Genomic DNA, 27,561 nt, shown 5'->3' with positions numbered 1-27,561 from the left:
GTGCTTATAAATGGTCATAGACAAAGCTTTGATTGAACAGATGCAGCTGCTTGAAGCCACTCAGTTTGGCAACGACATGAAAGAATAAACTCAAAGCATCCATAGTTTCTGTAATAATTGAAAATTCACAGAATGGCTCGGGCAAATTACTTTGAACTAGAGACTCTACGCTTATTCCTTGTTTCTCTGTTGTGCACTGCAAGTATCCGTGATTGATTCATCTTGTTCTTAACTCCAAGAGCAACTCCCAGGATGAGTCTTGCTGCCGCTGATACCATCTCATGCACATGGCTGCTGTCCCACTCTGTCTTTGCCATTCCTTAGACTAAACAGCCAGGAAAAACTGAAACGTGCTGACATTTCCTACAAGCTACATCACAGTGTCTGCATGCACGTGAAAGGGTTCCACCATCAAATGATTCTGCCACTTGATGATACTACTCGCCCAAGGATATCTGTTTCTGAGCAACAGCCAGAAACCCCTTCAGCTATCAATACATCTCCAGGAAGCAGGTTCAAGTGACCTTCACATGAACTCCATGCTTCCAACTTGTATGCCTTTGAAATTTCCAGTTTATCTAGTTTCCAGAATTTTTAACCTCACTGCACATGAGTCAGAGCATAACTGCTCACTGCCAACTGGAACATGTGTCCCAAACTTGGAAAAAAAAGATAGATAGAGACAAAAATTATGTATTATCTGTTCATCTGACTAGAGGGGAAAGGGAGTTTTGTCACTTGCTTATTTATTATGTGAGCTACAATATGATTACCAGTGGGAAACTTGACCTCTTTTTGGCCAGATGCCCCCTAAACTGTGACTGCTACTGGCAATGGAAAGAGCAATGGAAAGACTGCTGAGAATGTAAGATCTTTTACCAAATGGAATTCTGCCAAGACTCAGGTCACCCGTCTCCCCATCACATCACATCACGTCAAAACAGACTCCAAGCCCTGAGCTCCCAAGTACAGCTGAGTCAAACTCCAAAGCCCACATGCTTCCCCAATGCATCCGTTCCATCCACATGTCACTCAAGTGTTTTGGAACATGCAATTTTCCAGAACTTTCTGTAAGTTCTCTGGAACTTAAAATACTGCACTTGAGTGTCTACTATGCAATGAAGTCACTTTTTCTCCTAGAGTGTACAGGAACTAGAACTGAATTTCTCAGCATCCTTCTGAGATTTCAAACTGACATTTGCACCTTAAAGCAGCAACTGATTGATTACAATCTTTGCTATGGACTATGAAAATTGAGAGGAACAAAAATCCTGTGAAATGCTTCAGTGGACACTTACATTCATCCCTCTTTCTTCTTTTACATATTGCATTTTCTCCGTGCAAACATTCAGCTAACCAAACTTGATCACTCTTTCAAGGTAAGGGAAACTTCAGGTTTACCTATTCAAAATAGTTACAGAAAAGAGTGATTTTCTTTGGCATACACACCAAAAATTTGGTGATCTCACCTAGCTATCTCTCATCTGCTCCAGAATAACTATTATCATGCCACATCAGTGTCTTAATGATCTAAGAGCGCAAACTGTTCCCGCAGCAAAAACAAACAGTTTTGGTAGAAAAATTCATTTAACATAATAAAAATGACACTAGAATGAACAGTTTGAAGCAAAATCTGAAAAACTATTTAACTCTCTGAAAATGCCCTTATACAGGAGAAAATCACTAGAGGAGATGTCGCTTAGGTGCTGTTTACTTCTCCGTCTTCCATGAACTTGAGTTTCAAATGATTCAGGCACAATAGCTGAGGATATTATGTAATTAGGTTACAGGTGCTAGGATCACTGTTGATTTGAAGGCAGCGTAATGGGCAATATATTCAAAGCCACAGAAGTCTATAAGCCTGGAGTTACTCAGAGATGTAGTGCTACAAATAGTGAACTATATTATGCCCACCAAAGAGAGTGGTGCATCTTCAGGGTTCATACAGGATAAAAAGGCTGCCAAATTTAACCACACAGAATCAGAATTTCAAAGTCAGTATTATGCGAGAATCTAATCCTGTAATGAAGCTGGGTGCTACATTTCTACCTTTATGTTCTTTAAAACTCTTGCCTTGAGCTCTGGTCACTAAGCTCAAAACCAAAATAAATGAGTTTGGTGCTCTGACTTAAAGAGTGGAAACTCAATTGAATGACAGCCACTAATAATACACTACGTATCCAGTTCTTCCTATATATCAAAACTTGCTAATAATGAAGATTTCAGTCATTTTAACCTGATCTCTGAAGTATGTCTTGACTTGTACAAATCAAGAAAGTCCAGAAATACTTGAGCTCTACAGTATCCTAGATGGAAGGACATGGCTATGTACCAAGAAGATATACCCCTAACTTCACTGTACCTTGGTGCCTGGGATACTACTTGGTTTGTGTCTCATTAGCAAATTTTCACTTGTCAATTACAACAAACATTTTTGTGAACTTAGTTATAGAGAGACCTAAACATTGCTAATCATTCTCTGATACACAAGGAGACAGAAGTCTGGCTGTTTCTGTTAGGTTCTTTGCACTTTTTTTATGTTCTCATAAAGGTAACTCTTGTTACCTTTCCAAAATACCTCTGTAGACAGATAATGTTTGTAGACATTGTTACAAAAGAAAAATGAAAAAGAAGGTAACAGCCGGATATATAGTCTCCAAAACATCTTCAAACATCTCTGCATTTTCTTAACTTCCCTAAAGGTTTTTGTTGCCTGGTACATTCACAACCTAGAAACTACATGAAAAAGATTAAAAAATGTAAATCAATAAACCAGTGTCTTTTAATATAGGTCCAGATCACAATCTAAGCTTTTCCAGATGACTGCGTTAGGTAGAAAGCATTTTGTTGCTCTTAGTCAAACACCAACTTGCATAACTAACATCAACTTCATTTCATCTACTTTCATAACAAAATTGCACACCTTGCCTCCACAGTGAACACCAGCACACACCATCAAGTGTCCTTGTTTCTAGGATGTTGCAGACATCCATATTCATATTTCAGAAAGTACTGATGCTTCTAATGAAAATAGATTTCAGTAATGTCCTAAATCTAGCACCCAACAAGCGTGACACACAAACTCACAAGACACTTGAAAATTAGGAAGAGAAAACCATGACTATAAAGACAGAAAGTGAAAGATAATTATTAGTGTAATATGGAAGAATGAAATTTACTGTGAGATTCCTCTGTCAAAGTAAATGCCTAATTTAAAAGAGTAATGTTTTCAAAGTTCATTCAGCATTTATGTCTTTACTATCCCTAACTTTCTTGGATGTTTATTTCATGCCATCAATCATCATTGGAAAACATGGGTTGATATGCAAGCAATGAAACACTGTGAAATAAAAATAAAGTCTCATTTCATCACACGAGATTTTTTTTCTGGTCCTGCAGCAAGCTTGAGCTAACTTCAGACTACTTCTGAAAAGACTCATTGTTTATCCAAAGGGGTGCCCTCTGCCTCAGCACTGCACCATAACATGAGGGGTTCTTCCAGATGGGGTCCTCACAGCTCTGCTTTCACAGCAAACCTTCACCCTGCATCTGACTAGTTTCTCCTCTGTGTGACACACAGTGTTGCACGGCTGCAATGTATCTCTTGCTCTGTTTCATACGCTCCTTGGCTGAAAAGAAGCCAGTAAAGGGTTAAGCTGAAAATACCACGTCCTGCCTCCCGGCTGGAAGATTGATTTGATCATTCTTCAGGGATTCCCTCTTGTATGAGTCACAGTTAAGACAGACTCCCTACGCAAGGAGGCCAGGATAATGCCATTCCTCCGGAGATTACAACAGCTGAGGGCTAGCCCTGAAGACGGAGAGCTTGGGACTCATGCTTGGAAAAACATTCAGCATACCACAATGCACTCAGAAGACTTAAATAAATTATTCAGACAGAAGGAAAAAAACCACAAAAGCCAAACACAACGTGTTCTCAAACTCTCTGCGTTAACCAATTAAGTATGCAGACTAGCATAAATTAGACAAACTCATAGAGGCTGCCTCCCAGCTTGGGGACTCTGCCTGAATAAAGACTGAAAACATGAACTCACGTAGTAGAGTGTTTAAATTTCAAATAAAGGATATTTTCCCTTTATGAGTGCAATTATTCCTGTGATCTGTTACTTTGTAATAGCTGCATTTGGCTGCTACTTACTAGGAACGTGATTAAAATTTTGAATTCAAAAACAAAAACAGCAACAGCGGCAAAACTAATGAATGTCTCCAGCTAATCACAGAAGTTCATAACTAACTTTCTAAGAGAAGGAGAAACTATGCTGGTGTTCCTTCCCTTGACCTACTTTCATAGACATGCAATAGCTGAGAGGGTAACACTGCTCGCTGATTTTCAAAAGTAAAGGCTGGGAATGCATTTTCATTTCATATTATATACAGTGACCCTGCTCAAAAAATGATCTGGAACAATCTGTCACTAAGACAATGATGCACTAGGCTTGTTTGTTTTAAATGCATCAAGCTGTGTTACACAGAGTAGCACACAACTCACCATAGAGTCCATAGAAATTGCTCTGCATTTGCTGGCAAAATTCTTTTTCTGAGCCATTCCTAATGATGCAATTGCCTTCCAAATCAGAGGCTGGGCAGCTGAGAGATTAATGCAGGCTAGGTGTTCCAGGAGATGTTATTAAACTATAAAGGCTCAGCCACATAGAGTCCTTTTATGTGGCAGTACTGCCTTGCAATAGCACCAAATCTCCTGTGATAGCACTAAAATGAACCAGGCAGGCAGTTTGAAATCTGATCTTTTACTATTGACTTAATCATACTGATTACTCCTCAATGGCAACAGCTCGCTGACTGACTCCTACAGCGTTTCCATCCATCTTACACCCAGGAGTCAGAGAGCAGGGGGATATTCCTGCATGTGTCTGTCCTAACAATCTTTACACCTAAGCAGCTTCCCCACTGGGTTTTCCAGAGTGACAGGCCTTTAGATCTTTTAATTCCTCACCAGCAGACTTGGTGTGCAATGATACACTCCTTCACTTCTCATGATTTTTTAAAAATGTTGCATATATAATTTTTTCTTGATCTCCATGCTGCTTTTGTATGCCGTCTTTGTGCAGCCTCCAATTCCTTTTGCTTGAGGGAGATATCTGTCTGGCTAGACAGAGCTGGCCTTGTTTTATACTTTTGTAATTTAAGTCAATACAGTGAGCATCCTGCTTTGTCTAAATCCACACTGTGGTACCTGCTAGTGAGCAAGAAGCATTCCCATTATAGTTCTTTGGTACGGAATAGTTCAGAAATTTTCCTGAGTCAGTAAAGGATGAGGACAGAAAATGAGTAGGAAAGAAAGAACTGTTTAACGTGTTTTCCTTCCTGTCTATCCAGGACTCAGATCCTGAAATGTCATACTAACCCAATTCTATGCAGGGAATGAAGCTCAAAGTACACAGAACCACTCTTCTATCTAATTTCTCTATACTCAGATTTTTATGCTGCAATATTGCCTTTTTTTTTTCTTTTTTTTTTTTTTTTTAAATTTTCTGAAGAAGCCAAAAGGGCATCCTGCTCACTCCACGGCCTCCCTGAGTGCAGTGTGGCACCTAGGGCTGCAAGAAGGGCTCAGGATTGCTCTGCCTCAGCCTGATGCCTACTTTTGGTATCTTAAAGCATGATAGGAACCTTCAGGAAAGCCCCACGCTTGTCCCCTGGGAGTCTGCAGGTGCTATAGTGGGGGAGGGAAGGTCTTGTGTCTCCTCAGCCCTCTACCCACCGGGGCTCCCCTTCCTACTGCTCTGCTGACACCAGCAGGGCTGGCCTGAGGAGCGCCCAAGATGCTTGAAAGTGCAGGGGGGGGTTAAGCTGGCAGCTGAGGAATCCATGGCTTGAGCCAGTGCCACGGAAACCCTTTCCAAAACAAGACTCCAAGTTATCCTTAACTATCTCGTTTCAGAGCCTGACTTTGACTCACAACCCTGCTCCTGCTCCACTATGTAGGCATTACAAGGAATGCCGCTGCGGGCTTCCAATGCTCTTCCACTCTTCCACTGCTGCAGAAACAGCCTCACTGCTGCCTGCCTGTGTCTACAGCTGCTGCAGCAGGAGGCTTCAGTGCTGGGCATGGCACAGACCTCTCTCACAGCTTAACTCAGAAATGTGAAAAACATACTATGCGCAGAGGAAAATGTGATTATGGGGATGATACTATCACCATTTGGCCAGGATTTTGCAACAGGGAGGAAGAAGGCAGACACAAGTCTAAATTGAAAAGACATACCTGGTGCTTTCTCCAAAAAGATGACTTTTGAGTCTTGCAGAAAGTTATGGCCAGTAAGAATCATCTTTTTCCCTCCAGTAACAGGAAAGCTGTCAGTACTTTGCTTCTCCACCAGAGGCAGTTCTTGGGCAGATCTCTGAGCTAGAGAGGTATATAAAAGAATACGAGGGAGGAAAAAAAAAAAAAAAAAAAAAAAAAGGAAAAAAAAAGCAATAACAAACACACAAAAATAAATAAATATTGCATTAGTAAGAGACCTGATGCTTGCAATACTTACTTTCATAAGACAAGCTGAGTTTGAAAGTTTGATATAAAAACAAGGAACTGTCAGAAGATTTGTAGAAAATGTGGTTTCTAAGCACCTTCATCATAAACAATACTCTTAATAATCAAATACAGTGGCACAGATTCAAAAAGCTCACAAAAAAACCCAAGATGTTTAAGCTTAAAACTCAGCTTGATCTGTACTGTGCCATGAAGAATATTTTTAGAGAAATTTGTTTATTTAGAGTAATTTCTCTGAGAGACAAAATAATACTTCCTCACATATATGCCGTGCATTTACAAAGCACACATGAGAACAAGACCAACCACATCCAAACTATATTTCAGTCACTATGACCATAGTTGCAAACTGACTTTTAGGAGTAGCTATAAGCCTCACAATCCAGCAGAAGTTCACAGTTTAGAAAGCATATTTCCACCAACATTTGAGTGCCAAAGCACATGTTGATTCATGCAAACAGAAACTGTATTCTAGTGGAAATATTTTATCATCTGAACTGTGACATGGAGTGAGCATGGCTGAACTTCAAGGGATGATATGACATTTTATCCAGATTACATGGTTACTCCTGGTGTCACATGCACTAAGAGATGCATGAAGTTTTTGGCACCAGCTTATTCCACATTCTGCACTGGAAATAACACTAGCCCTTTTTTTTCCCTCCCTTTTTCCATTCCTTTGAGGAGACATGTACCGCGCTTTTGCTCATTACACAGTACTTAAAATTGCAAGTCACAGATACAAATCCAAGTGGCTTCATATTTAGTGGCTTCTTTAACTTCGCACATTTGGATGGACTGTTCAGGATGTATTCAGGCTGTGGCCTTATCGTGCTACATAGCGATTGAAAATGCCTCATCAGCTACAGAAAGGAGCAGGATGAAACCACTGCTCCTCCTTTCTTTTCTTTTATTTTTTTTCTTGATGTCTATTAACCCGGGGAAAATTATTCATCTCTCACATATCCCGGACAGAAGATATGGCTTTATGCTGGTCTATCTGTTATAGGTATGGAGGCTCTGCTATTCTTCATAATAACACTGGAATATCTTGATGTAACTTCCTTCCCACCACCACCACCTGTTTGTTTATTTAAACGAATGACTAGAAGAGGGAAGGCTATAACTATTGGTAAAACTGCACTGCTCATTCCTACAAAGCTTGCCTCTCTCGTAGGCTCAGGCTATTAGAATGGCAGCAGTTGCTGCCCTGCAAAAAAGGATGGAGTGCTATCACTGGTCTCAAAGTCTGTCACTGATGGCACTGCTTTTGCAAGAAGAATGCAGGGATGCTCTTTCCTGGAGCTTTGCTATTAACAACCCCTAGAAATATATCATGCTAAGCAGCCTGAGCCAGGGTGTCACCTCTAGTGTGTTGCTGGCCCTTCATCAAATTATTTGGGTCTTGTATGCTGATTTTTGCTTTATGCAAAGGGGGAGAGTGACTATGACACAATAAGTGTTTTCCAAAACTCTTAAGTAGCTGCCTGTATGATAGAAGTCACAAAAAAAATCCAAGTCTTGTCAATTCCAGGCCGACTGTTCACTTAGTAGTACTCTCTTTTTGTTTTCTGTGCATTCTTCCCAATAAAGGGATATAGGCACAAAGCTATACATTATTTTTTTCTACAGCAAAGGTATTTTGACATCAATATAAACCATGCATTTTTAAAAAATAAAGCAAGGTTTACTGACTAGACAGGTACAGTAAAACAAATGTTTAGCATGTTGATGGACAAATGCTGCACATTCAGCGACACAAGAGCTAGCAAGAGAAAGATATCTGTTGCTACTCACAGCACTCAATAGGGTTGGAGGCTACTTGCAAAGAGAGGGTCCTCCCATTGGACTGCGGGATGTGAACTCGGAAGACCAGCCGCACACGTGTGTTCTTCCGCCCAATGTCTGTTTCTCCCTTCCGCAGTTCGATGTCAGAGTTTCTGAGCTTTAATATTCCAGCACAGTCAATGCTACCCAAAAGGGAACACAGAGCAATTCAATTCATTTCAAGCAGACTTCAGAAGGAAACAAGAGTGCAGTTTCTTCCCTCTCTCCTGTACATCTTCAGTGTCAGACACAGCCCTGTGACCAAGCTATACACAGTAGACTTCATCCACAAGTAGCTCAGTTCAGGCTATTGGTAGTAACACACAGCAGCTGGAGTTGAGCACACAAATCTAGACTGTTACTTCAGTTGCCAGAGGGAGAAAATGTAAAAGATCCTCCCAACACATACTGAAAGAATGGAGCTTACAGACTAGCTGAAGTGCAAAGGAATTGACTAAAGAAGTCCAGAGGACAGGACATTACAGCACTCTGTGTTACTAACTCAGAATGCAGATATACTGACAATTTCACATGTTATGGCTAATTTGAATAAAAATATTCCATGCTTTTTACTGGAGAGCAAAGTCCTGCCAATACTCATTATTGAGCACAGTCCTCACTGAATCGTTCCTACAGTCAGTGTGCTTGTATTTGAGTGAATTTGAGAAGAGTCAGAAGCTGAGCACTGAGCTGAAGCTTTGCACAAAAAAAAAAAACAACAAATTTGAGGTTTCCCCTCTACACTAGAGAAAAATGTGCTGTTTGTCAGAAAGAACTCCTGCTATTTCTGACCTCTCTCTCTCTTATTTTTCAATGTTGGTTTTCTTGTGAATGAGTCAGAATTTCTGTCAAGGCGAATTCCAACAGAGAAAGTTCACAGAACAAAAGATAAATAAACATACACGCTCAAAAACCCACTGCAAAAATACCTCTCCTTTGGTTAAGACTACAAAGTCTACACTGTAGTTTATTCTGGGTACTGGTCCCTGGCATGCATTTTATTATACTAAATACATACAGTTTAATTTTATTTTGAATTAAAGAGTCTAATTCCTCCTCCAGACCTTTGAAGCACAGTTCTGAAGCAAACAAGAACAAGAACAATGGCAGCCTGGTTTTGACCTGCATTTTTTTTAAAGTATAGATTTCAGAGTAACAAAAATACCTTCGCTAGTACGATCAAAGAAACTAATGAATGTATTAATGCTTCTTAACAAAGCATATTAGCAGAGGAAGTCATAAGAATTAAGAAACATTTGTACATATGTCAAAATTTTATGCAATGATCCACATGATAGGGAAGAAATGATGTGCATCTCACTATTGCCTCTTTCATAACAAGAGCTGTAAAACAAAACAAAAACACCTCAGCAATTGGTTCAGACTCTGCACGTGCAGAGGAGCACAAATCAGGCTTGTGGATTCATAGATATTAGTATTTGAAATCAATACGAGTAGTTAAAGGTGCGAAGTTAAAACATGCACATTTGCTTCATTGTTTCATTAAAGAAAGCCTAGATACACAAAGTATCTGTGGGAAAAGTCCTTGGCTCTAAATTTCAATTCACTGTTAGCCTACATGAGGTTTCAGAGTACTGACATACAAGGCTTATATAATCCAAAGCATGGTCTGCAATTCTTGGGAGAACCCTACTATGTGTCACATGTGTCATCAAAATACTAAGTTTGGATCCAGTACTGTGTGACTACCTTTATTGTACAGGGAAAGATGATGGAAACGGTATTAATGTTCCTGTATGGCCAAAAATATTACTCAAACTGGATAATAGAAGGGCCAAGAGATATTTTCTGTGTACAAAGTGGTGACATCTCAATAACCTCAATGGAATTGTGCCAGCTTACAGTAACAGAAAATGGGGCCACTAATTTTGCATACTCGTCACGACTTAACACAATGAAGTGACAGAGGTCCTCAGATCTTGAGTGATGAAACTAATCCCAGCTGGCAATGCAGTTAACCACATTCTAGTTCTATTTACATGATGCACTCCAGCACATGTTGCACATGACACTGCAAACCAGCTTCTAATAACTGCTACATACAGAAGGGCTTCAAGTGTCTGATACCATTTTTCACTTCATTAAGGTGCAGAAAACAGTGTATGAATAACCAGGAGTAAAATTGCAGTTTTTGAAAGCTTCCTGCAATTTCCCATTGTCTTTGTTGTGGTGGGACCTGCTTTCTTTTTGTCTGTTTATTTACCTGTCCTTTCTGTCTCCCTATAAATACACACAAACATACATGCATCCATGTATACACATATGTATACATGCACATTAATACACCAGTAGATGTGCATACAAATTCCTCCATTGAAGAGTCTTGTTTATGTCACAGACACAGTTCAACATTGGATGCCTTATAATGAAATTTACCTGGCCCTGTGGCCATTAACACTCAGATTCCTATTAATTCCGAAGTTCTTAGGTGTTTCCTGCATGGGAAAACTCATTCCAGTTTAGTAACTGCATTTTGTAAGTTTTAACTCCTTTCCTAAAAATTCTACTTCTAAACAAATGCCATTGGAAAATGTGGATTTTTATTACATAAGAACTAAGAATGGCTTTGTTTGTATCGAAAAAGGCTAGGTTACTTGGAAATGTCCTCTAGAAGAGGTTCCATTGACATCCAAAGATAAATTTTAATAGGCCCCGTTCTTGTGCTTGCACATGCAGGAGTAAGAGGTGTCATATTTAGAAACTAAATGCAGGAGCTGAGGTAGGAGATATTTAGAGCTTGGTAACCGAGACACTTATTTTAAATGGCAAATAAGCACATTGGCTGAAACTCTAGAATGAAAGCAATCAGTTGTCATAAATATTTGCAAAGTTCATTTTGTTGTTAAGCTGATGAGAGGCAGTTTGTGAAGACTTACTGCTACTTACTTACTGCTACTGAGCGGAGATAAAAAAAGGACAGAAAAAGGAAAATAGCATACAAGGAAAAAAAGAAACAAAACACAAAACAAAAGAAATTAAGTGGGAAGACCAAGAGGAAACTGCTAAGCAGTCATGCATAGTGTCTGGGACTTACGTTGCTCTCATGTTGTTCTCTGGAAGAAGTGGGATTTCCAAGACTTTAGTGTTGGAAAGTATTGTTTCGTGGCTGGTGGTGGAAACAGTCTTCCCAGTGATTCGATGAACCTGGTAGAAAGCATGGGGTCGCAGCAGGCGGTCGTCTGCAGTCCCAATGAACAGCTGTAGTGTGAGGGGCTCGCTTTCTAAGTAACCATGTAGCTGGCAAGAGAACAGAAAATGCCCACTGAGCACCACGGACATAAACTGCTAGGAATCAATTAAATTTTTACAAGCAGGAGAGCCTAATTCAAGGAAAGGACTTGTGACAGGTGCTATGTGTTAAGTTTCCCCCTTCAATTTTTCCTGTAATGTAATATTGGTACAATAAAAAGGTGCACTCAGAAAATGTCTCATTATCCTAGAGGACCAGAGGCACTTTAGATGAGGTGAACTTTTGTGCGCTATTGCTATGTCCTCCAAAATCTTTGCATAAATTCTGCTGCAGCGTTTGGCAAAAAAACCCACAACACAGTCAACATTCATCTGCAATACTAAGGGGTAGCAATGCCAAGGGGGTTTGCATGTGGAAAAGAACATAGCTGATCCAACCCTAAGCTTCCTGGGCTGTTCCACATGTGGAAGATGTGCAGGACACTTCCTCTCACTGATTTTTATGCCAATAAAAACTGGAACAGAATGAAGACAGGGCATGTGTACATAACTCGTTGCTCACCACACGCGCAAATTCTTCTTAGAACTGCACGGAAATCTCATTGAAGCTACTGGGCCTGACTTGAGCCTCATTCATGTTACAGTGACAACTTTGATGCCAACAATAGTTTTTTCTACCACGTATCAAAGCAAGAGTAGCACCTGCCCTCAATACTGTCACCCTGAAGAAGCCACCTAGGGCTCATGCCAGTGCAAAGGCCACAGCCTAGTCTGCCTAGGGAGAGTAGACTGCACAGGAATGAACCACATGCATCCCACTCCTCTGTCATCAGCAGTCCCCTGCTCCAAAGCACAGGGCCTCATGGCTCGGTGCACTGATCAGTATTTAAGGCAAGGCCAGCCTAAACCCTGTGAAAAAAACAAGAATACAGCAGATGCTGACAAGTGGAGGCTGTCTTCAAGCGGATGCAAACTGAGCTCCACACCTGCCAGTCTGACACACTTGGTTAACTTTTCATCTTCAGACTATGAGGGTCTTCAAGACCAGCCCTGGCTGCAGAAAAGCCCAGGATGAGCAAGCTCAGTGTGCCCAACAGTCTGGCAGAATAAGGGTGCACTGAGTAGCAGGGAAATAATTGAATTGAGAACATCTGCTCCAGTGCCTGGCAAAAACTGGCAGGTAACAGGCAAGCCAGAGCTGCTGGCTCATACTGCCATGCCATGCAAAGGGAGCTTGCTGCTGCATGCAGAATGTGCTCCATGCAGACAGAGAGGTTTTACAGTTTCCTCTCCTCACGCCTCCTGACTGACCTCAGTGTGCCTGCCACACCATCACTACAGCCAGTCAGCCCAGGCAGCTATACCGTTTGCAGTGAGACAGGGCACAGAGCTCACAGCACAGAGACACTCAGAAGCAAGCTCAGGGACTGTGCTTCCCACAGGCCCCAGCCACTTCTGTTGCCCACACCCATGCTGAGCCAATCCCAGCCACATGGGTACTAGCAGTCCCACAATCCCCTTACTCTTCCTTCTCTCATCACTTTACGATTTCTTCATGCTACCACCTGATGTTGGGGAACAAGCTTTCAAAATAACTCTTCCACCTGAGAGCTGTGAAATTCTGCACTATGGGAAGGGAGGATGTGGCAGCTGCAGGAGAGAGGAGCATGAATCAGGTGGGCAGTTACACGAAGTAATAGTGCTGAGGAAACATTCCAGGAAAAACCCTGTTATAGGTGTACTTTTTTCTGCTCATGATTCAGGTGGGAGAGGCCAGGCTTTCAGGAGCTGTACAGCATCACTACACCATTACTAGCTCAGATAGATCTATTTTATACAATTGATGACATCTTGGTGAGCAGGAAAGTTTTTAATTTATGGTGTAGGAAAATGCAAGCAAAGCTACTTCCCTACAGCTTTTTATTTATTTTTCCACAGAAGATTTGCTGGGTGGGCCTCTCCCATGATTCTAGATCAAGCAGGAGGATCTGCTGCCATTCCTTTAATGTGTGTAGCTCTTTGTGGAGGTGGCTGGAGGCACTGCTGCTTTCATTAACTCCTCCACACCTCTTCCCCGTCTCCAGTACAGGTATTGTCAGAATGGCGGAGACAGAAAAAGCAGATCTCAGCCTCAGCCCTCACAGAGTTGCCATGAACTGTGTCTTTCAGTATAGTTGCCAGCCTCAGAGCCAGGAGCAGCAGGGGACAGGCTGCTTCTATGCAGGGTCACAAGCAAAAAGTGACAGTCACTTTCTAATTTGCTGACTGAATAACTGCAAGAAGCTGCACCTCCAAGATTTCAGTGGGAAACCTTAACAAAAGGTGTTGTTCTCCAGCAGGAGTTTGAAACATGCCTGCCGTGAGGCTGAGCTTTGTCATACTGCAGCAGTCTTCAGCTCTCCTGCCTCTGACTCTACTGTCAGCCATCTCTGTAGCCACTGCCTGTACCAAAACAGTGTACTTCCCCATCCAAAACAAGGTAGCTCTCTAAACACGTGACTCCTATGTCTGGCAGCAGAAAGATTCTCAACACCAAAGTCTGTGCTATGCACAAAATACAATTTTCTGGTTTTAACTTCCAGACCATAGAGATGCAGCCTGAGCAGCTCGTGTGCTCCCAGCACAGTTGGCGACCACAGGGAAGCCACCGTCTTACTCAGCACATCTTTGTCCCCACATGCCTTGCAGCCATAGCTGTTTACTACTGCCACGGACTTGAGTAGGGCTAGCAGAGTGACCTGGATTCAGCCTGGACTGATCTCATGCTGCGTCAACATCTCTAGAGCCTCAGCATTGAGGCCGTGGTGACAGAGAAGACATGGGGTACTATTGGGTATTTTCAATCATGAGAGTAATTCGGGTTCACAGCAGAAAAAGTAATAATGTGTGACACACAAACTGATTAAATTTCTACAGGAAGCTGCTGGAAGAAAAAACTATGTAGCTATGCATTACCAGCAGTGACTTCTCCAGCTTGTTATGGAGGGTGCTTTTTATGGAGTGTGTAAAATTAAAACAAACCCATATTGAATTACAAGGCTGCTTAAAAAGTAAAAATAGACCAGCAAGTAACTTAAACCTCAATTCGTCAAGAGCAAAATCACACACTAAGATAACCATGTGTTTTACTGAATCAGGGCAAATGGGTCAAAAAATGTTAGTCTTGCATTGGGTTCTGCCATTCCAGGCTTTATCTCTGAATCAGAATTTAGCTACTGCTCTATCTCATAACCTACTTGTGAGACTCAGACAGTATTTTTCCCACCAGTTTTTTAACAGAAATCAACCTGAAATGTAAAGCCCTCACCTCTACATCCCTGCCTTCCCCCAACAAGAGTTTAAATGCTGAAAAGTAAATATTATCAGATGCATGTTCTGCATTGTTTTTTGAACTGTGTTATCTTCAAACTAGATTTATGATTTTATTTCTTTTTTTTTAAGGTCCTGTTGTACAGCTCTGCTGGGCTTTGCTAAGCCATGAGCTTTCTCTGGACACATCACATATTATTAATCCTGCATTTTCTGGGAGCTCTTCCTCATCTGATAGTTCTGAATCTGAAGAGAAATAGTGCTCAGCATGATGAACAAACATGAAATTTCAAGAGAATGGAAGTGTCAAAAACATCCAGGATGATAAGGTTGCTAATCCAGTTACTGTATAGTTGATTTTGCAGCCACCAATGCAGGCAAAATCTTTACTCAACTGTAAGTTTAGTGCTCTGCAGTAGAAGGCATTGGATCTCAAATACGTATTTCCCTTTGTGTTTTCCTCACTGCATCATATCCGTTACTTTTACATTACTTGTCAGTCTTATATTCCAAGAGAAGCAATAACAGACAACAATGCAAGGATTAACGTCTGAAGGGGCACATACTGTGGATGACTAATTTTAGGTCATTCTCCCAGTGTACAATTTCTGTGACAGGCAATACTGAACTTTGAAAGAGTTTTTGGCAGGTGTGGAGAGCAGGCAAGATTTTACATACTTTCAGCAGGCACAGGAAAAATACACTGTGGCTCCCTCAAAATGTAGAAGTGTGACATTACTGTCACACCATTCAGAAGAATGAAAAGAGGAGCACTGGCAGTACAGGAAGAACTGTAGTACTCTGGGCTATTACATTTGTCAACAGATAAGGGAAATAGCAAACAAGGTGAACATGAAAGGGGAAGGGGTAAAGGGGAACTGAGTATTTCTATTAGTTAGGAAAGATTTCACACGTTCACATACATGCATATTTTCCACGAATGCTCTGGAATACTGTACTTGGTATAAAGATTCTGTTTCCTGGCATGCAACACGGGATGCGTGCGTCAGACACCCTATTTTTATCTTTTTTTCTGTGTAACGCAGTCCCAAAGCTGAAGCTCTTCTCATAATACCTCAGTGGCTGAGTACGGGTGACAAAGGTTGCTCTAAGCTGTATGGTTCATTAAAAAGGAAGTGCCTTTCCTATCAAGCATGCTTTGCTTGGCAGTACTTAGATTCAGATGGAAAGAACGATACATTCCTCTGATGTGGAAGTGTGAAGGGATGTCACTCCAACTAAGGATCGGATACACCTAGCTTTTGAATGGGCTTTTTTTCCCCAGTAAAGGTGAGAATACAGTAGCCACATGTTTTAACACAAAGTAGAGATGCAGGAAGAACTTGACTATGTAGATAAGACCACTGCAGTCAGTGTCATTGGTTTTGAAGTGAAAGTAGGTCATGCTCTCCTGTTCTGACTGACCACCGACTAACCTGCTCTTTTCCTTTTTGAGCAACACTGTAAAAATATTTGAACTAGTCTCCAAAGACATTTGCATATATATTGTCTGAAGCTGCTAAGATCAAAATCAGACTTTAATTGTGGGCTTGTTTTACACTCCTCTCATTCTATCAAAAGCAATGCAGTCACCAGTAATTAACAACCAGAACAGGACTGATCACAGTTAAGCTCTTCATCATCTTACATCATCTTACGCAAGAATGAGAGAAGACTGCACCGCCTGAGTGACTGCTGCACCACAGCAAGCCTTCTCTGGAATTCCTAAACCTCTCTGTCATCGTTTTCGCAACACCATCTCTCACCAACACCTCTTGGCTCTCATTAGTAAACTGCTGCTCATCTTGATGCATGGTGCCAAAGCAAATCCCAGCCTTTCCCTTGGAGCGCACAATGTGAAATGGGATTATTGTTCCAGCACGTCCAGGCAGTGTGGTGCTGAATGCCAGGAGGTGTTCCTCTGACAGCCAGCAAATCACAAGGAAAACAGAACCATTTCTCCCAAGTGGCAAACATCTGACTGCAACGTAGCACCTGATTGAGACCTACATCAATCATAAGCTGAGGTTTATCACAAACATGAGCATACCCTACCACAGGGTGCTCCTGCTGTATCCAAACAAAGTGCCTGGTACATATCTACAAAATTTGGCAATCAGAATTGAACAGGCCTGAAAACGATAAGCAGAAGAAGCTGGAGTGTTTTTAACATAAACATTAGAAAAACAACAAAACCTCTCCAACCTGACTGCAGCTACTTAATTTTGAGGATTCTTTTTCAGATGTTGCGTCCCATCCAGTATCTCAAATGCTATTTCAGAAACAACGGTTATCCTAGAGACTGCAAGGAAAACTTCTACTATTTAAGTTAGGACATTTCTTTTAAGAAAGACAGCTGAAATATCCTGTGTGTTTCCGTAAAAGTACTTTGTGCTTTTGGCATGCTGAATTATCTGTTGAAATGCTCAGAAAACTACCTGTCATAACAATAAGCTCTCTCTGCCTGGAAAGGCTCCCAGAGGCTTCTGAAAGAATGATTCCATTCTGGTGGGACCAAGGAGGCCATCACGGCCAGATGTGCCAGCTAGGTGTATATGGAATGACTTTTCAGTGTACTTACAGGGAGTTCTGCAAAAAGACCAGAGGCACACCAGTGCTTCTTTTTTTTTTTTTTTTTTTTTTTTGTAGGCAACTAAACCAGTGCAATCCCCAGACTCTAATTCTGTAAATATGTTAAATGAGCATTGCTGCTGATTTCGGGCTTAGCCCATTCCAATGTTTTCAAGGCATTAGTTCCCACTAATATAAATGTGGGGCACAACAGAAACTAGATGATCATTGAGGTCCTTATCAACCCAGGCCATTCTATGATTACACGATTCTTCTCCAGTCATGCCACTGATGGCCGTCTCACCCATACTTCAGAACTGTTCAAGGAATAATCTGTGCTTCAGTGTTAGTCTAGAGAGAATCATTAGCAAAACTAAGCACTCAGCCTGATGAAAGGGGGCTTCTTTAGCTTATTCTCTCATAAGTAGCTTGGAATGTAATTGCTAAACACTTTCAAAACAAGAAAATGAGATAAAATGTAAAATCTATAAAATAGTGAAATCTTTGAAGTAATTGCTGCTTGTATCTTCAAGCTAGAGCTTCAAGAACTCCACAAAATAGCTTTACTGCAATCTTTCTCAATGAGTGGGTTTTTATTTTTTATGCTAACTTCACGTGATGAATGATAAAATAAACAAATTGTTGTATTTTTAAAGCATACCTAACACACAATACAATGCAAAACCATAACATCAGTCACTATTCAGTATCTCAATTTTTCAAAAATAAATTGAAGATCAAGCTGTTTAAACCATAAAGAAAGTGCATAAGCATTTCAGGTATTGGTGTTAGCTATAAGCACCAAGCATGCTTAGAGCCAACACTCCGATTTTAAAGGAAAAAAAATACTTTCAGTTACCACAAAGAAGTATCTGGAGATGAAAGCTGTTACATCACAGGTTTAAATGGGTAAAAGGAGAAGTTGGTTTTCCAGGCAATGACTGTCATATGAAGTAAAGGCACTGAAACCGAGATCAGGAGACCTGGAGATCTATTCTTGTGTTCACTGCAGGGATCCTGCCTGACCTTCACTTGGGCATGTCCCTGAGCTCCCTTGTCTTGGCTTCCCCTCAGCTGAATATGCCCAAGAACCTTTTGCTGAAGGACCAGAAAGCCAGGAAACTACTGCTCTGACAAATATATACGTATATATTTGTCATATATATATATATATATATATATATATATATGTATATATATAAAAAGACTGTTTCATGAACTGCTGCAGTCCCTGCCTCATAGTGGGCTCTTTTATCATACCTGTTTCTTTCCAGCTTTAGCTCCTCAGGTGGACATGTTTCATCCACTGCTGTACTGCTCGAGTGCCCCCTATTCATTTTAGGGCTCCAGCCCAGAACAGTGCAGACTACTGCAGTCCAAAGCAAACCTAGGACTGGAAGCAGCATAACATAAGAGGCAAACCCGCCTGTTGACTAACATGACAGGTTCCAGTTCTCTTTGCCAGGAACCAGGTGAGCAAGAGAGGTTGCCAATTTTTTTATTAGGTGCAAAGCCCAGGTCCAGACCACGTATCAGTGTGGATGCAAATCAGAGGTGCTAAACTTGGGCCACTCAGATGCTCTTTTACACTGTGTTCTCTAGTGAGAGCACAAGACAAAAAAAGGGAGCATCTTATTTAAAACACTAGAGCAGAAGAACTTTAATAAAAAAAAAAAAAAAAAACAAGAAGAAGAAGATATAACACCAGGAAACAAAACAACTGAACTGTTCTGTAAGAGCTGAGATTACTGTCCGGTCATAGTAGCTTTCTGAATTTTATCTGATGCGGCTGGCCAGAATGAGTGTACAATTTATGCCCCATGTGACATAACATCCACGCTACTCTCTACAGTCCCTCACTCACTTCACATAAAAAATGTAACAGAAATTCCTACAGTTTTTGTGCTGCTTTCAAGATTTATTTTTCCTTTCTGGAAATCCATTTTCCTTGGATTTACTCAAACTCTGCTTTAAGATCCAAATGTAGTTAAGAGTTGGTCCACAAATAAAAATAAGATGGCTTGTTCTTGCAAAGAGCTAAGCCTAGGCAGAGAGTGAGAGCTGGATGGAAGGAGTGAATGAAAAGCAGCAGGAGTGTGTTTTATGTGGCACTTTCTAGTGCTGCCACTTGGACTTAAATTCAACAGTGCAGCAAAAGAGCAGCTGTTCACATCATGATGAGTAAAGATCTATATAAAACTTCCAGCTGCAAATACGCTGTGAGAAATTATTAATCTTAATGTAATAGAGATGCTGTATACTCACTCACTGGCTCACAAGTCATTTCTGTCCCTATCCAGGGAAAAACAGCCTTCGTGGCTGCTGGCTCCCAGAACAGTCATGAGATCTCCTTCTCTAAACAGCCACAAGATGCTGCTCCCTATTTCTAGGAAAATCACAATCCTAAAAAAAAATTGTAATGATTAGATTTGTGAGGATGATGTCCAACACAGTAACTAACAGGCACCTAGGGCACTGGACCACTGGGACATCATTATTATTCTTGCACACAACACAGGTGGCAAAGCAGAAGGCAATCTTCTACCATGAGACAAAGATGCCCCTTCCCTAATCATAGCTGTTCCCAGACTTGCTTTCAGGTGATCAAAGGCAGACAGCCAACTCAGAGCTATATCACAACCCACCTCCAAGAAAGCATCACCCCAACTGTACAGTTGTGAACTCTTAAAACCTCAGCACAGCTCTATCAGGAGAGGGCTCTGAGAGTTGTCCTCCATGGTGGGGGGGACACCAAACCCAGTTCACCCACCTAAATCAAATTTCCCTTCTCCTCAACAGCCTTGTGCTTTCCTGAGTTGACTGCAGCTGGCCCTGCACAGAAGAACAAACTGGATAGTTTGTACTGTTGAGCAGCCACTACGCACAGCTTTCTGGGGCCTTCCATCCTAGGCAGCCTTTGTGCAAATTGCAGTTTGCCATTTATGCACTGTTCCTATGCAGAAAGCTCACTTTTCTGTGCTAGCACAGGCCTTCATGGGATCCTCAGGTGTGTGCTGCAAGCAGGAAGAGCATTAGACACTCTCTGTGCTGATGTCTTCTGGAGGATGCCAGCATCCATCCCAGTGACAGCACCATGCTACTGTATCAACAACTTCTTCAAATGTCTCACTGTCACCTGGTGGCCCACAAGTACTGCAGTACCTGTGTGCCTCCAACTTCAGGGGTAATGGGGTGCCCAGCTACACCTGGGGATTATCTGCTGGAGAATCAAAGCTTTTTACTGCACACAAAGGTGAATCTTGGTTCACACAGGACAGGGGCAACAGACCTTTGAGGTATTTTAGAAGTTATTACCTTTCCCCTCTATTTTTACACCTACTCCAATGATACTTATTTAAACTACCACTGAAGACATAAAGCTAGGACTATGCTTAAAGGCATCATCTCCATAAATATCTGGAGAACTATAAACACTGAGCCATATTATTAATATGAATAATGAATGGACTATGTGTTTTGTTGCCATGAAAATTAGCATACTCTTTTGATTTTTAATTTCTCACTGTGTGATCACTGATTTCCAACCACTCCTTTAAAAAGACGAAATAATTATGTAAGACTTGATACTATTTAGTTAGCAAACACAGTCAAAGATCACAGCACAGAGCAGGAACCAAAAATGAAAACTCAGTGTCAGAAGCAGACAAAGCATGTTGTGCACTAATACAATAGCTTCATGTCCCATGTTGTAAATAGTATAATTAGACAGTCCAGGAGTAAAGCCCAGACTGCCTTCTCTGTTTAGGGAAAGGAAGGAGCCAGAAAGGAGGTTGCGTGATGGTCTGAAATAAACTCGATTCTTCTATGAGTAACATGAATATTGATGGCTTACCAGTTTCACAGCACCTTCGTCCCTTTCCTTTCTGTACAAGCAAGTTAATGAAGGAAAGCATTTTTAACCAATTATAGAAGTGTAGAGTGAAGATGGATTTGACAGCAAAGAAGCAGAGAGCTGGTTGCAGAGTTATGGAATTCCCTGCTAGTTTTTGCTTCATCACAGATACACATGAGATTAGAGACAGAAAATTTTGTAACAAGTTTTTACCTATTTGGAGTCTGCCCTATGCTTAACCAATTTCTGCTTCATCCTTCTTAAAAATCAGCATCTGTGCTATGTGGTAGAGTAACTCTTTCTTCACTGTGAAAGGCACAGCACTTCCCAACCCTTTGACTCTAATCCTCGTGCAGAATTTATTCTTGCATTTTTTGAGAAATAAAGCAGACTAACACAGCTCTCTTGTTCTTTTTGAGTCAGAAAAGTGCTGTTTGCAAGCACATCCTCTTCAAGACAGGTTCCGTTTCCATTTTTTTAACCCCCAAAAATATACCAAAGTGTTGTCATCGCACACACAACATTCATAAAAATGCTGCTAGTGGCTCCTATCTTAAAGCAGAAATGGCAACACATTCTGCACTTTTGGTCCTGATCTCCTTCCACAAGCCAGCTTTGATCCACTTGGTCCTAGAGCTCTAATTACTCTGCACTTTCATCTGAGAGCAAGCCTTCCACAGAAAGCATCTTAATGGAGCAATAAAAATAGGCCAGGTATATTTTATGTCTCAGTTTCAGGGTTTTGACCTCCAAAACAGTCTGGTTAAAATGTGAAAAATTCTGAGATTGGATTCCACAGTGTGAGCTGTTTGAGCAATGGCGATACCACTGTTTGATGTCACCCGTTTTTCCAAAAAGAAAAAGCAAAACAAAACAAAAAATCACTCCTGACATTTGCACCTTTATTAGAAATGATGCAGTCTTTGGGTCTTTTAATTTTGATAGAAGCAGAATTTTTGGATGGATACAACAGACCAGATTGTCTAACTGGCACAGCATGAGAAGCTCTGCCCAACAGACCACCAAGTCTAAAATAAACTGAAAGGTCTGTGATCTTTACCATCAAGTAAATCAAATAGGTAGGATAAAGTCTTGTGACATGCTTTTTCAAGGCCTGTGGACAGTTTTCAAGCAATCATTCTAAATATCCATGTTGACTAGAATTACTTGGCAAAAACTGTTACACTAGAATTTCTCTGAAATACTGACAAGCTCATACCACAGCCCTGTTCAAAGCTAATAAGATAGCTAAATAAAACACTGCAAGTAATAATGACTGAACTTGCAAATAAAAGCTTTGCAAAAGAGATTATTTGCTGCCTTAAATGGATGACACTTCGCTTCAACTGATGTAGTAGGATGTCATTACATGAATGGGATTTGAAGAGGGTATACCATCTTCTCTTCAAAAGGAGTCCAAATGAGTACCATTGACCAGCACCTGTACTTTTACACCAAACTAAGACAGTATTCAGATTGATTTGTTGAAGTTAAATATGGCTCTGGCATGGATCAAGCCTGAGATAGGAACACCAACGCCTCAAAAGCCATCAATGCTCCTCACCGTACTCAAACCTAATTTGGGTATCTCAGTCAAAGAAGTAAATCTTGGTCCTGGCTAACTGGTAAGACCATAAAGCCTGCTAGGCCCAGTGATACCTGATTATATATAACACATCAAGCTGAAAATAAACAGGGGAAAGTTGGCTGATTCACACCACCTAACTAACATCTACAGTCTGGACAACCATGAGGAGTAGTTAACTGTGACTACCTTCACAGCCAACAAAATGAAATTTACACTCTGAAGGCGTGACTTACCTGAGCTACTTCAGATGTTCTCACCAGAATAAAATTAATAGCTCCCCAAACTCTATAATGACAAGCCTTCCCCTGATGACAGAGAAAAACTAAGGCAATTAGTTCTCTTGAAGACATCAACGCTTAGCCAAATAAAACTGAAACACAGAATTGCCCCACAACCGACCTGGGGCACGGTTCAAAGCATGTGTCTCTCACAAACCCCAGAAGTATTGGAAGAAAGATGCACCGCACCTAACCTGCAGAGACATCCAGAAGACTTTCTGTGAGAACATTCCCACAGTGGCATAGTCTGCTACAGACGTGATGTTTTGCACTTCACTGTCATATATTTTGGACATTTGGTCATAACTTTTCACAGCACTGGTACAAGACCATCAATTTGGACCAAGAATGGCTAAGGCTGGAAGGAACCTCTGCATGAAATCTACTCCAGCTCCCTGCTCAAGTGCAGACACCCAGAGTAGGTTACCCAGGACCATGTCCAAACAGTCTTTGAATGTCTCCAAGGAGGGAGAGTCCACAACTGTTCTGGGATAGCAATTCAGCACCTCCTCTGTTGCAGTTTGTGCACATCACCTCTTGTCCTGTCACTGGGCAACACTGAAAACAGCTTGCATCTGTATTTATTGCACTCTCACTTCAAGTATTTGTGAATCACAGAATCACAGAATTGTAGGGGTTGGAAGGGACCTCTAGAGATCATCGAGTCCAACATCCCTGCCAAACCAGGTTCCCTACACCACGTTGCGCAGGTAGGCATCCAGGCGGGTCTTGAATATCTCCAGAGAAGGAGATTCCACCACCTCCCTGGGCAGCCTGTTCCAGTGCTCCGTCACCCTCACCATAAAGAAGATCTTGCGCACATTTGTGAACATTGGTAAGACCCTTCTTTGGCTTCTCTTCTCCAGGCTGAATGTCCCATCTCTCTCACGAGTTTCTTTATAGGTGAGATGCTCCATTCAGTTCCTTCATCATCTTCATGGCCCTTTGTTGGACTCTCTCTAGTAGCTCCATGTTTGTCTTGTACTGTGGAATCCAGAACTGGACACAGTGCTTCATGTGTGGCCTCATTAGAGCTGAGCAGGAGGGGAAGAATCACCTCCCTTGACCTACTGTCAATACGGAATGTAGACCAGAATACTTCTGCACTCTTCTCTGTGGCAAGGTCACCCTGCTAGTTCATCCACAATTTGGTGTCCACCAGACTCTACCAAGCTGCTTCCCAGTTGCACAGCAGCCAGAACAGCCTGGTGCCTGGTGTTGTTCTTCCCCAGGTGCAGAATTCTGTACTTCCCCTTAACTTCATGAGGTATCAGTCAGTGCACTTCTTCAGCCTGTCCAGGTCACTCTGTATCACAACACATCTCTATGGTGTATTAGCTACTCCTGCAGTTTCACATCATCTGCAGACTTACTGAAGGTACACTCTGTCCCATCACCCAGATCATTAATGAAGATGCTGAACACAGGCAGTTTTCAATTCACTTAACTGCCTACTCATCCATCCTAATCAGCCCATATCTCAACTGTTTGAGGATTGTAAGGGTGACAGTGTCAAAGGCCTTACTGAAGTCCAGCACATCTGCTGCTCTCCTCTCATCTATCAGGACAGTCATTTCATTGTAGAGCCTTGTCAGGTTGGTCAAGGATGACTTCTTGATGAAGTAATCACTAATGCTTCCACATGACTACTGCTGATGATTTTCTTCATGTTCTTGTGCCCACAAATGGTTTCAATGATTAGCTGCTCTATCACCTTCCCAGAGACTGGCATATAGTTGCCTTTGTCTTTTTTCTTGCTCTTCCTGAAGACAAGTCTGATGTGCTTTCCTCCCATTTTAGGATAATTATACCTGCTGCCATGATCAGTCAAGTCATAGGAGCCATCCTACCATGTCTTCATGACCCTAACAAGACCATCTCCCTGCAGCTGTATGCACAATTCTAACTCATCACATTTATTCCCCATACAGTGTGCAGTAGTAATAGGCACTTTAGACAGACATCGCAGCTTGCTGAGTTCCTAGAAAGAGCTGGGGGATTTTGCTGTTATTATGACTGTAGGCATCTCCTTGATTACATGCAATCTTTGGTAGTACCTCCACAATATATGTAATGTGAGTTCCTCAAACAGTGGTACTTTGCAACCCTCTGCACTCCCATAGGGAAATATCAAGGCCAGCATGATCAGTGCTTCAGTTCCTCCACTCAGAATTCTGCAGGCCTCAGCAGCAACACATGGATGGCACCAGGTGGTCACATGTACCAGCTTCACCCTCAGCATCACTCTCTGCTCCTTCCCCATGGGTGAGATGGGACTGACAGAACTCATCTCACTGGTGACAAGTGACAGGACAAGGGGAAATGGCCTCAGGTTGTGCCAGGGCAAGTTTAGGTTGGATATTAGGAAACACTTCTTTACAGAAAGGGTAGTCAAGTACTGGAATAGGCTTCCCAGGGAGGTGATTGAATCACCATCCCTGGATGTGTTTAAGAGCTGTTTGGATGTGGTACTCAGGGATATGATTTAGCAGAGTGTTTTTAGAGTTAGGGTAACTATGGTTAGGCTATGGTTGGACTTCATGATCTTCAAGGTCTTTTCCAACGTGGGTAATTCTATGATTCTATGATCTGTGGGGTAAATTCACTCATCTACACAGACTGCAGTGTTCCCACTCATTTTAGCAATGCTCCACATCTTACATATGGAGCACAGCGGAAATTCTGGAGCAGCTTCAAGCACATTTCATATGTCTTGCTGTTGCTTTTATTTTGAAGTTGGATGGTGTGTTAAAATCATAGTAAAAAGGCAGACCCTAACAGTATTACTGCTTGGGCATGGTTTTATATTAAATTAAAATTTACAGTACATACCTTTCTTATACAACAGGGCAAAAACCAGTTGCTAACAACTGAAGAGACGGGAGGCTGAAGGTCAATTTTAATCATATTTTAGTTTATTGTACTCAAGACTGTAGGAACAGAAGAATTCTTTAACTCATTAGATTAATTCCCTAAAAACATCTGCTCTTAGCCACTAGGATTCAAAGTTAATGCTGGCCTGTGACTAGAGCAACTATATGTGTAAAATCCATTTGACTGAGAGCTTCAGGAGCTTTATTTACACTAGCAAAATTGGTTACTGTCAGCATCGCCATCGTACTGTTTTGCTGTTAGGAAAAAGCTCTCAAATGTGCATCCATTTCTGCTACTGTTCTTCTGCGGGCAGTGGGGCTGTACAAATACACTTATTTCAGGGTTTCCCTCACAACTGAGAGGGATTAGAAAATGGGGCTTTGATGTGTTCAGGACATGTGCTTGACATTACTTGTGTACCTAGACGCTAGCACATGTGCTTGCAAGTTGTGGTCTGAATTGTTTGTCCCTGTCAGCTCATATTTTCAGCTATGGGTGGAGTTTGTGTAAAATTCTACTACTAAATGCCATTTTATAGTCAGGAATAACCTTCAATCTATATTCAATAACTGCATTTGATTATACATTCAGGAATACTTTATTACTGTAGAATATAAAGCGCAACACACAAGGCCCATGTGATGAAGACAAAGTCATCACAGTAGAAGAGGCTGAATACTAATGTTATAGACTTTTGGAATTTTTTTTGCAGAATATTTAAGGATTATTGATCAATAAATGCCATCCATAAATGTAAAAAAATATACCCATTCCAAATCAAAGATGAGGAGATATCTACTGATTTTATGTAGCTTTTAAAGCATTCTGTGATGACAGGCTCAATCTAAATATCTAAATAGTGTTACACACACAAACAAACCCGTATGATGTCGCGTTCTGTTTCAACCAAACAAAATACTCTTCTATGACATAGGTTACAAGATGTTAAAACAGTGAGCTCCGCCAAGGGTGGCATTGTTTTGTTTACCTTCCTGCCTCCCCCAGAAAGTGTTATCTTGTGGTGGCTTACCCAAGGTGGAAAAACTAATCTGACCCATACCAGTTACCCCTCTTCAGAACTTCATTTGTCTTTTAGCCATGCCATTCCTCTTCAAGTCAATGAGTTTTACTGCTAAATCTAACCCAAATGCACTGCCAATTTTCTCTGGTCTTTTTCTTCTACAAATGAAGACACTTGGTACATATACAGCAATGAAACTGTATTAAAAGCCACAGCAGGTGGAGAATAATACAACCCAGGGAAATTTCTGTTTTTGACTTGACTCACTATCAAAGCTATGCACAAAGCACACCAAGGCACAGTAAATAAAGGCATTTCACACAGACAAGCACAAAATCTTCCAAAACAAAGAAAATTAAATTATCTTTCAACTAAAGAACACACTGCAGTGAAACACTAAATGAGCCATTCTAATTAAAAACATGCTGCGAATCTCCTACTTTCCACCAAGAAAAAAAAATCACGCTAGTGTTTGTACATGTATAGCCACACTCTAAA

The 27,561-nt window shown here is 41.2% G+C and overlaps 1 protein-coding gene across 5 annotated transcripts in view; it reads right to left on the bottom strand.

Moving 5' to 3' along the window:
• Nucleotides 1-27,561, bottom strand: part of NFATC1 (nuclear factor of activated T cells 1) — a 115,548-nt gene that overhangs the window by 59,564 nt on the left and 28,423 nt on the right. For all 5 annotated transcript variants that reach the window (XM_072328315.1, XM_072328317.1, XM_072328318.1 and 2 more), the window contains exons 4-6: nucleotides 11,415-11,617; nucleotides 8,330-8,502; nucleotides 6,248-6,388 (exon numbers count right to left, since the gene is read on the bottom strand). In XM_072328315.1, coding sequence (XP_072184416.1) covers nucleotides 6,248-6,388; nucleotides 8,330-8,502; nucleotides 11,415-11,617 — 517 coding nt within the window. The remainder of the gene's footprint in view (nucleotides 1-6,247; nucleotides 6,389-8,329; nucleotides 8,503-11,414; nucleotides 11,618-27,561) is intronic.

The sequence above is a fragment of the Excalfactoria chinensis genome, chromosome 2, assembly GCF_039878825.1.
Source record: "Excalfactoria chinensis isolate bCotChi1 chromosome 2, bCotChi1.hap2, whole genome shotgun sequence".
NCBI lineage: Eukaryota > Metazoa > Chordata > Aves > Galliformes > Phasianidae > Excalfactoria > Excalfactoria chinensis.
Note: the sequence above shows the minus strand (reverse complement) of the source record. Positions and strands in the feature narration are given on the sequence as shown.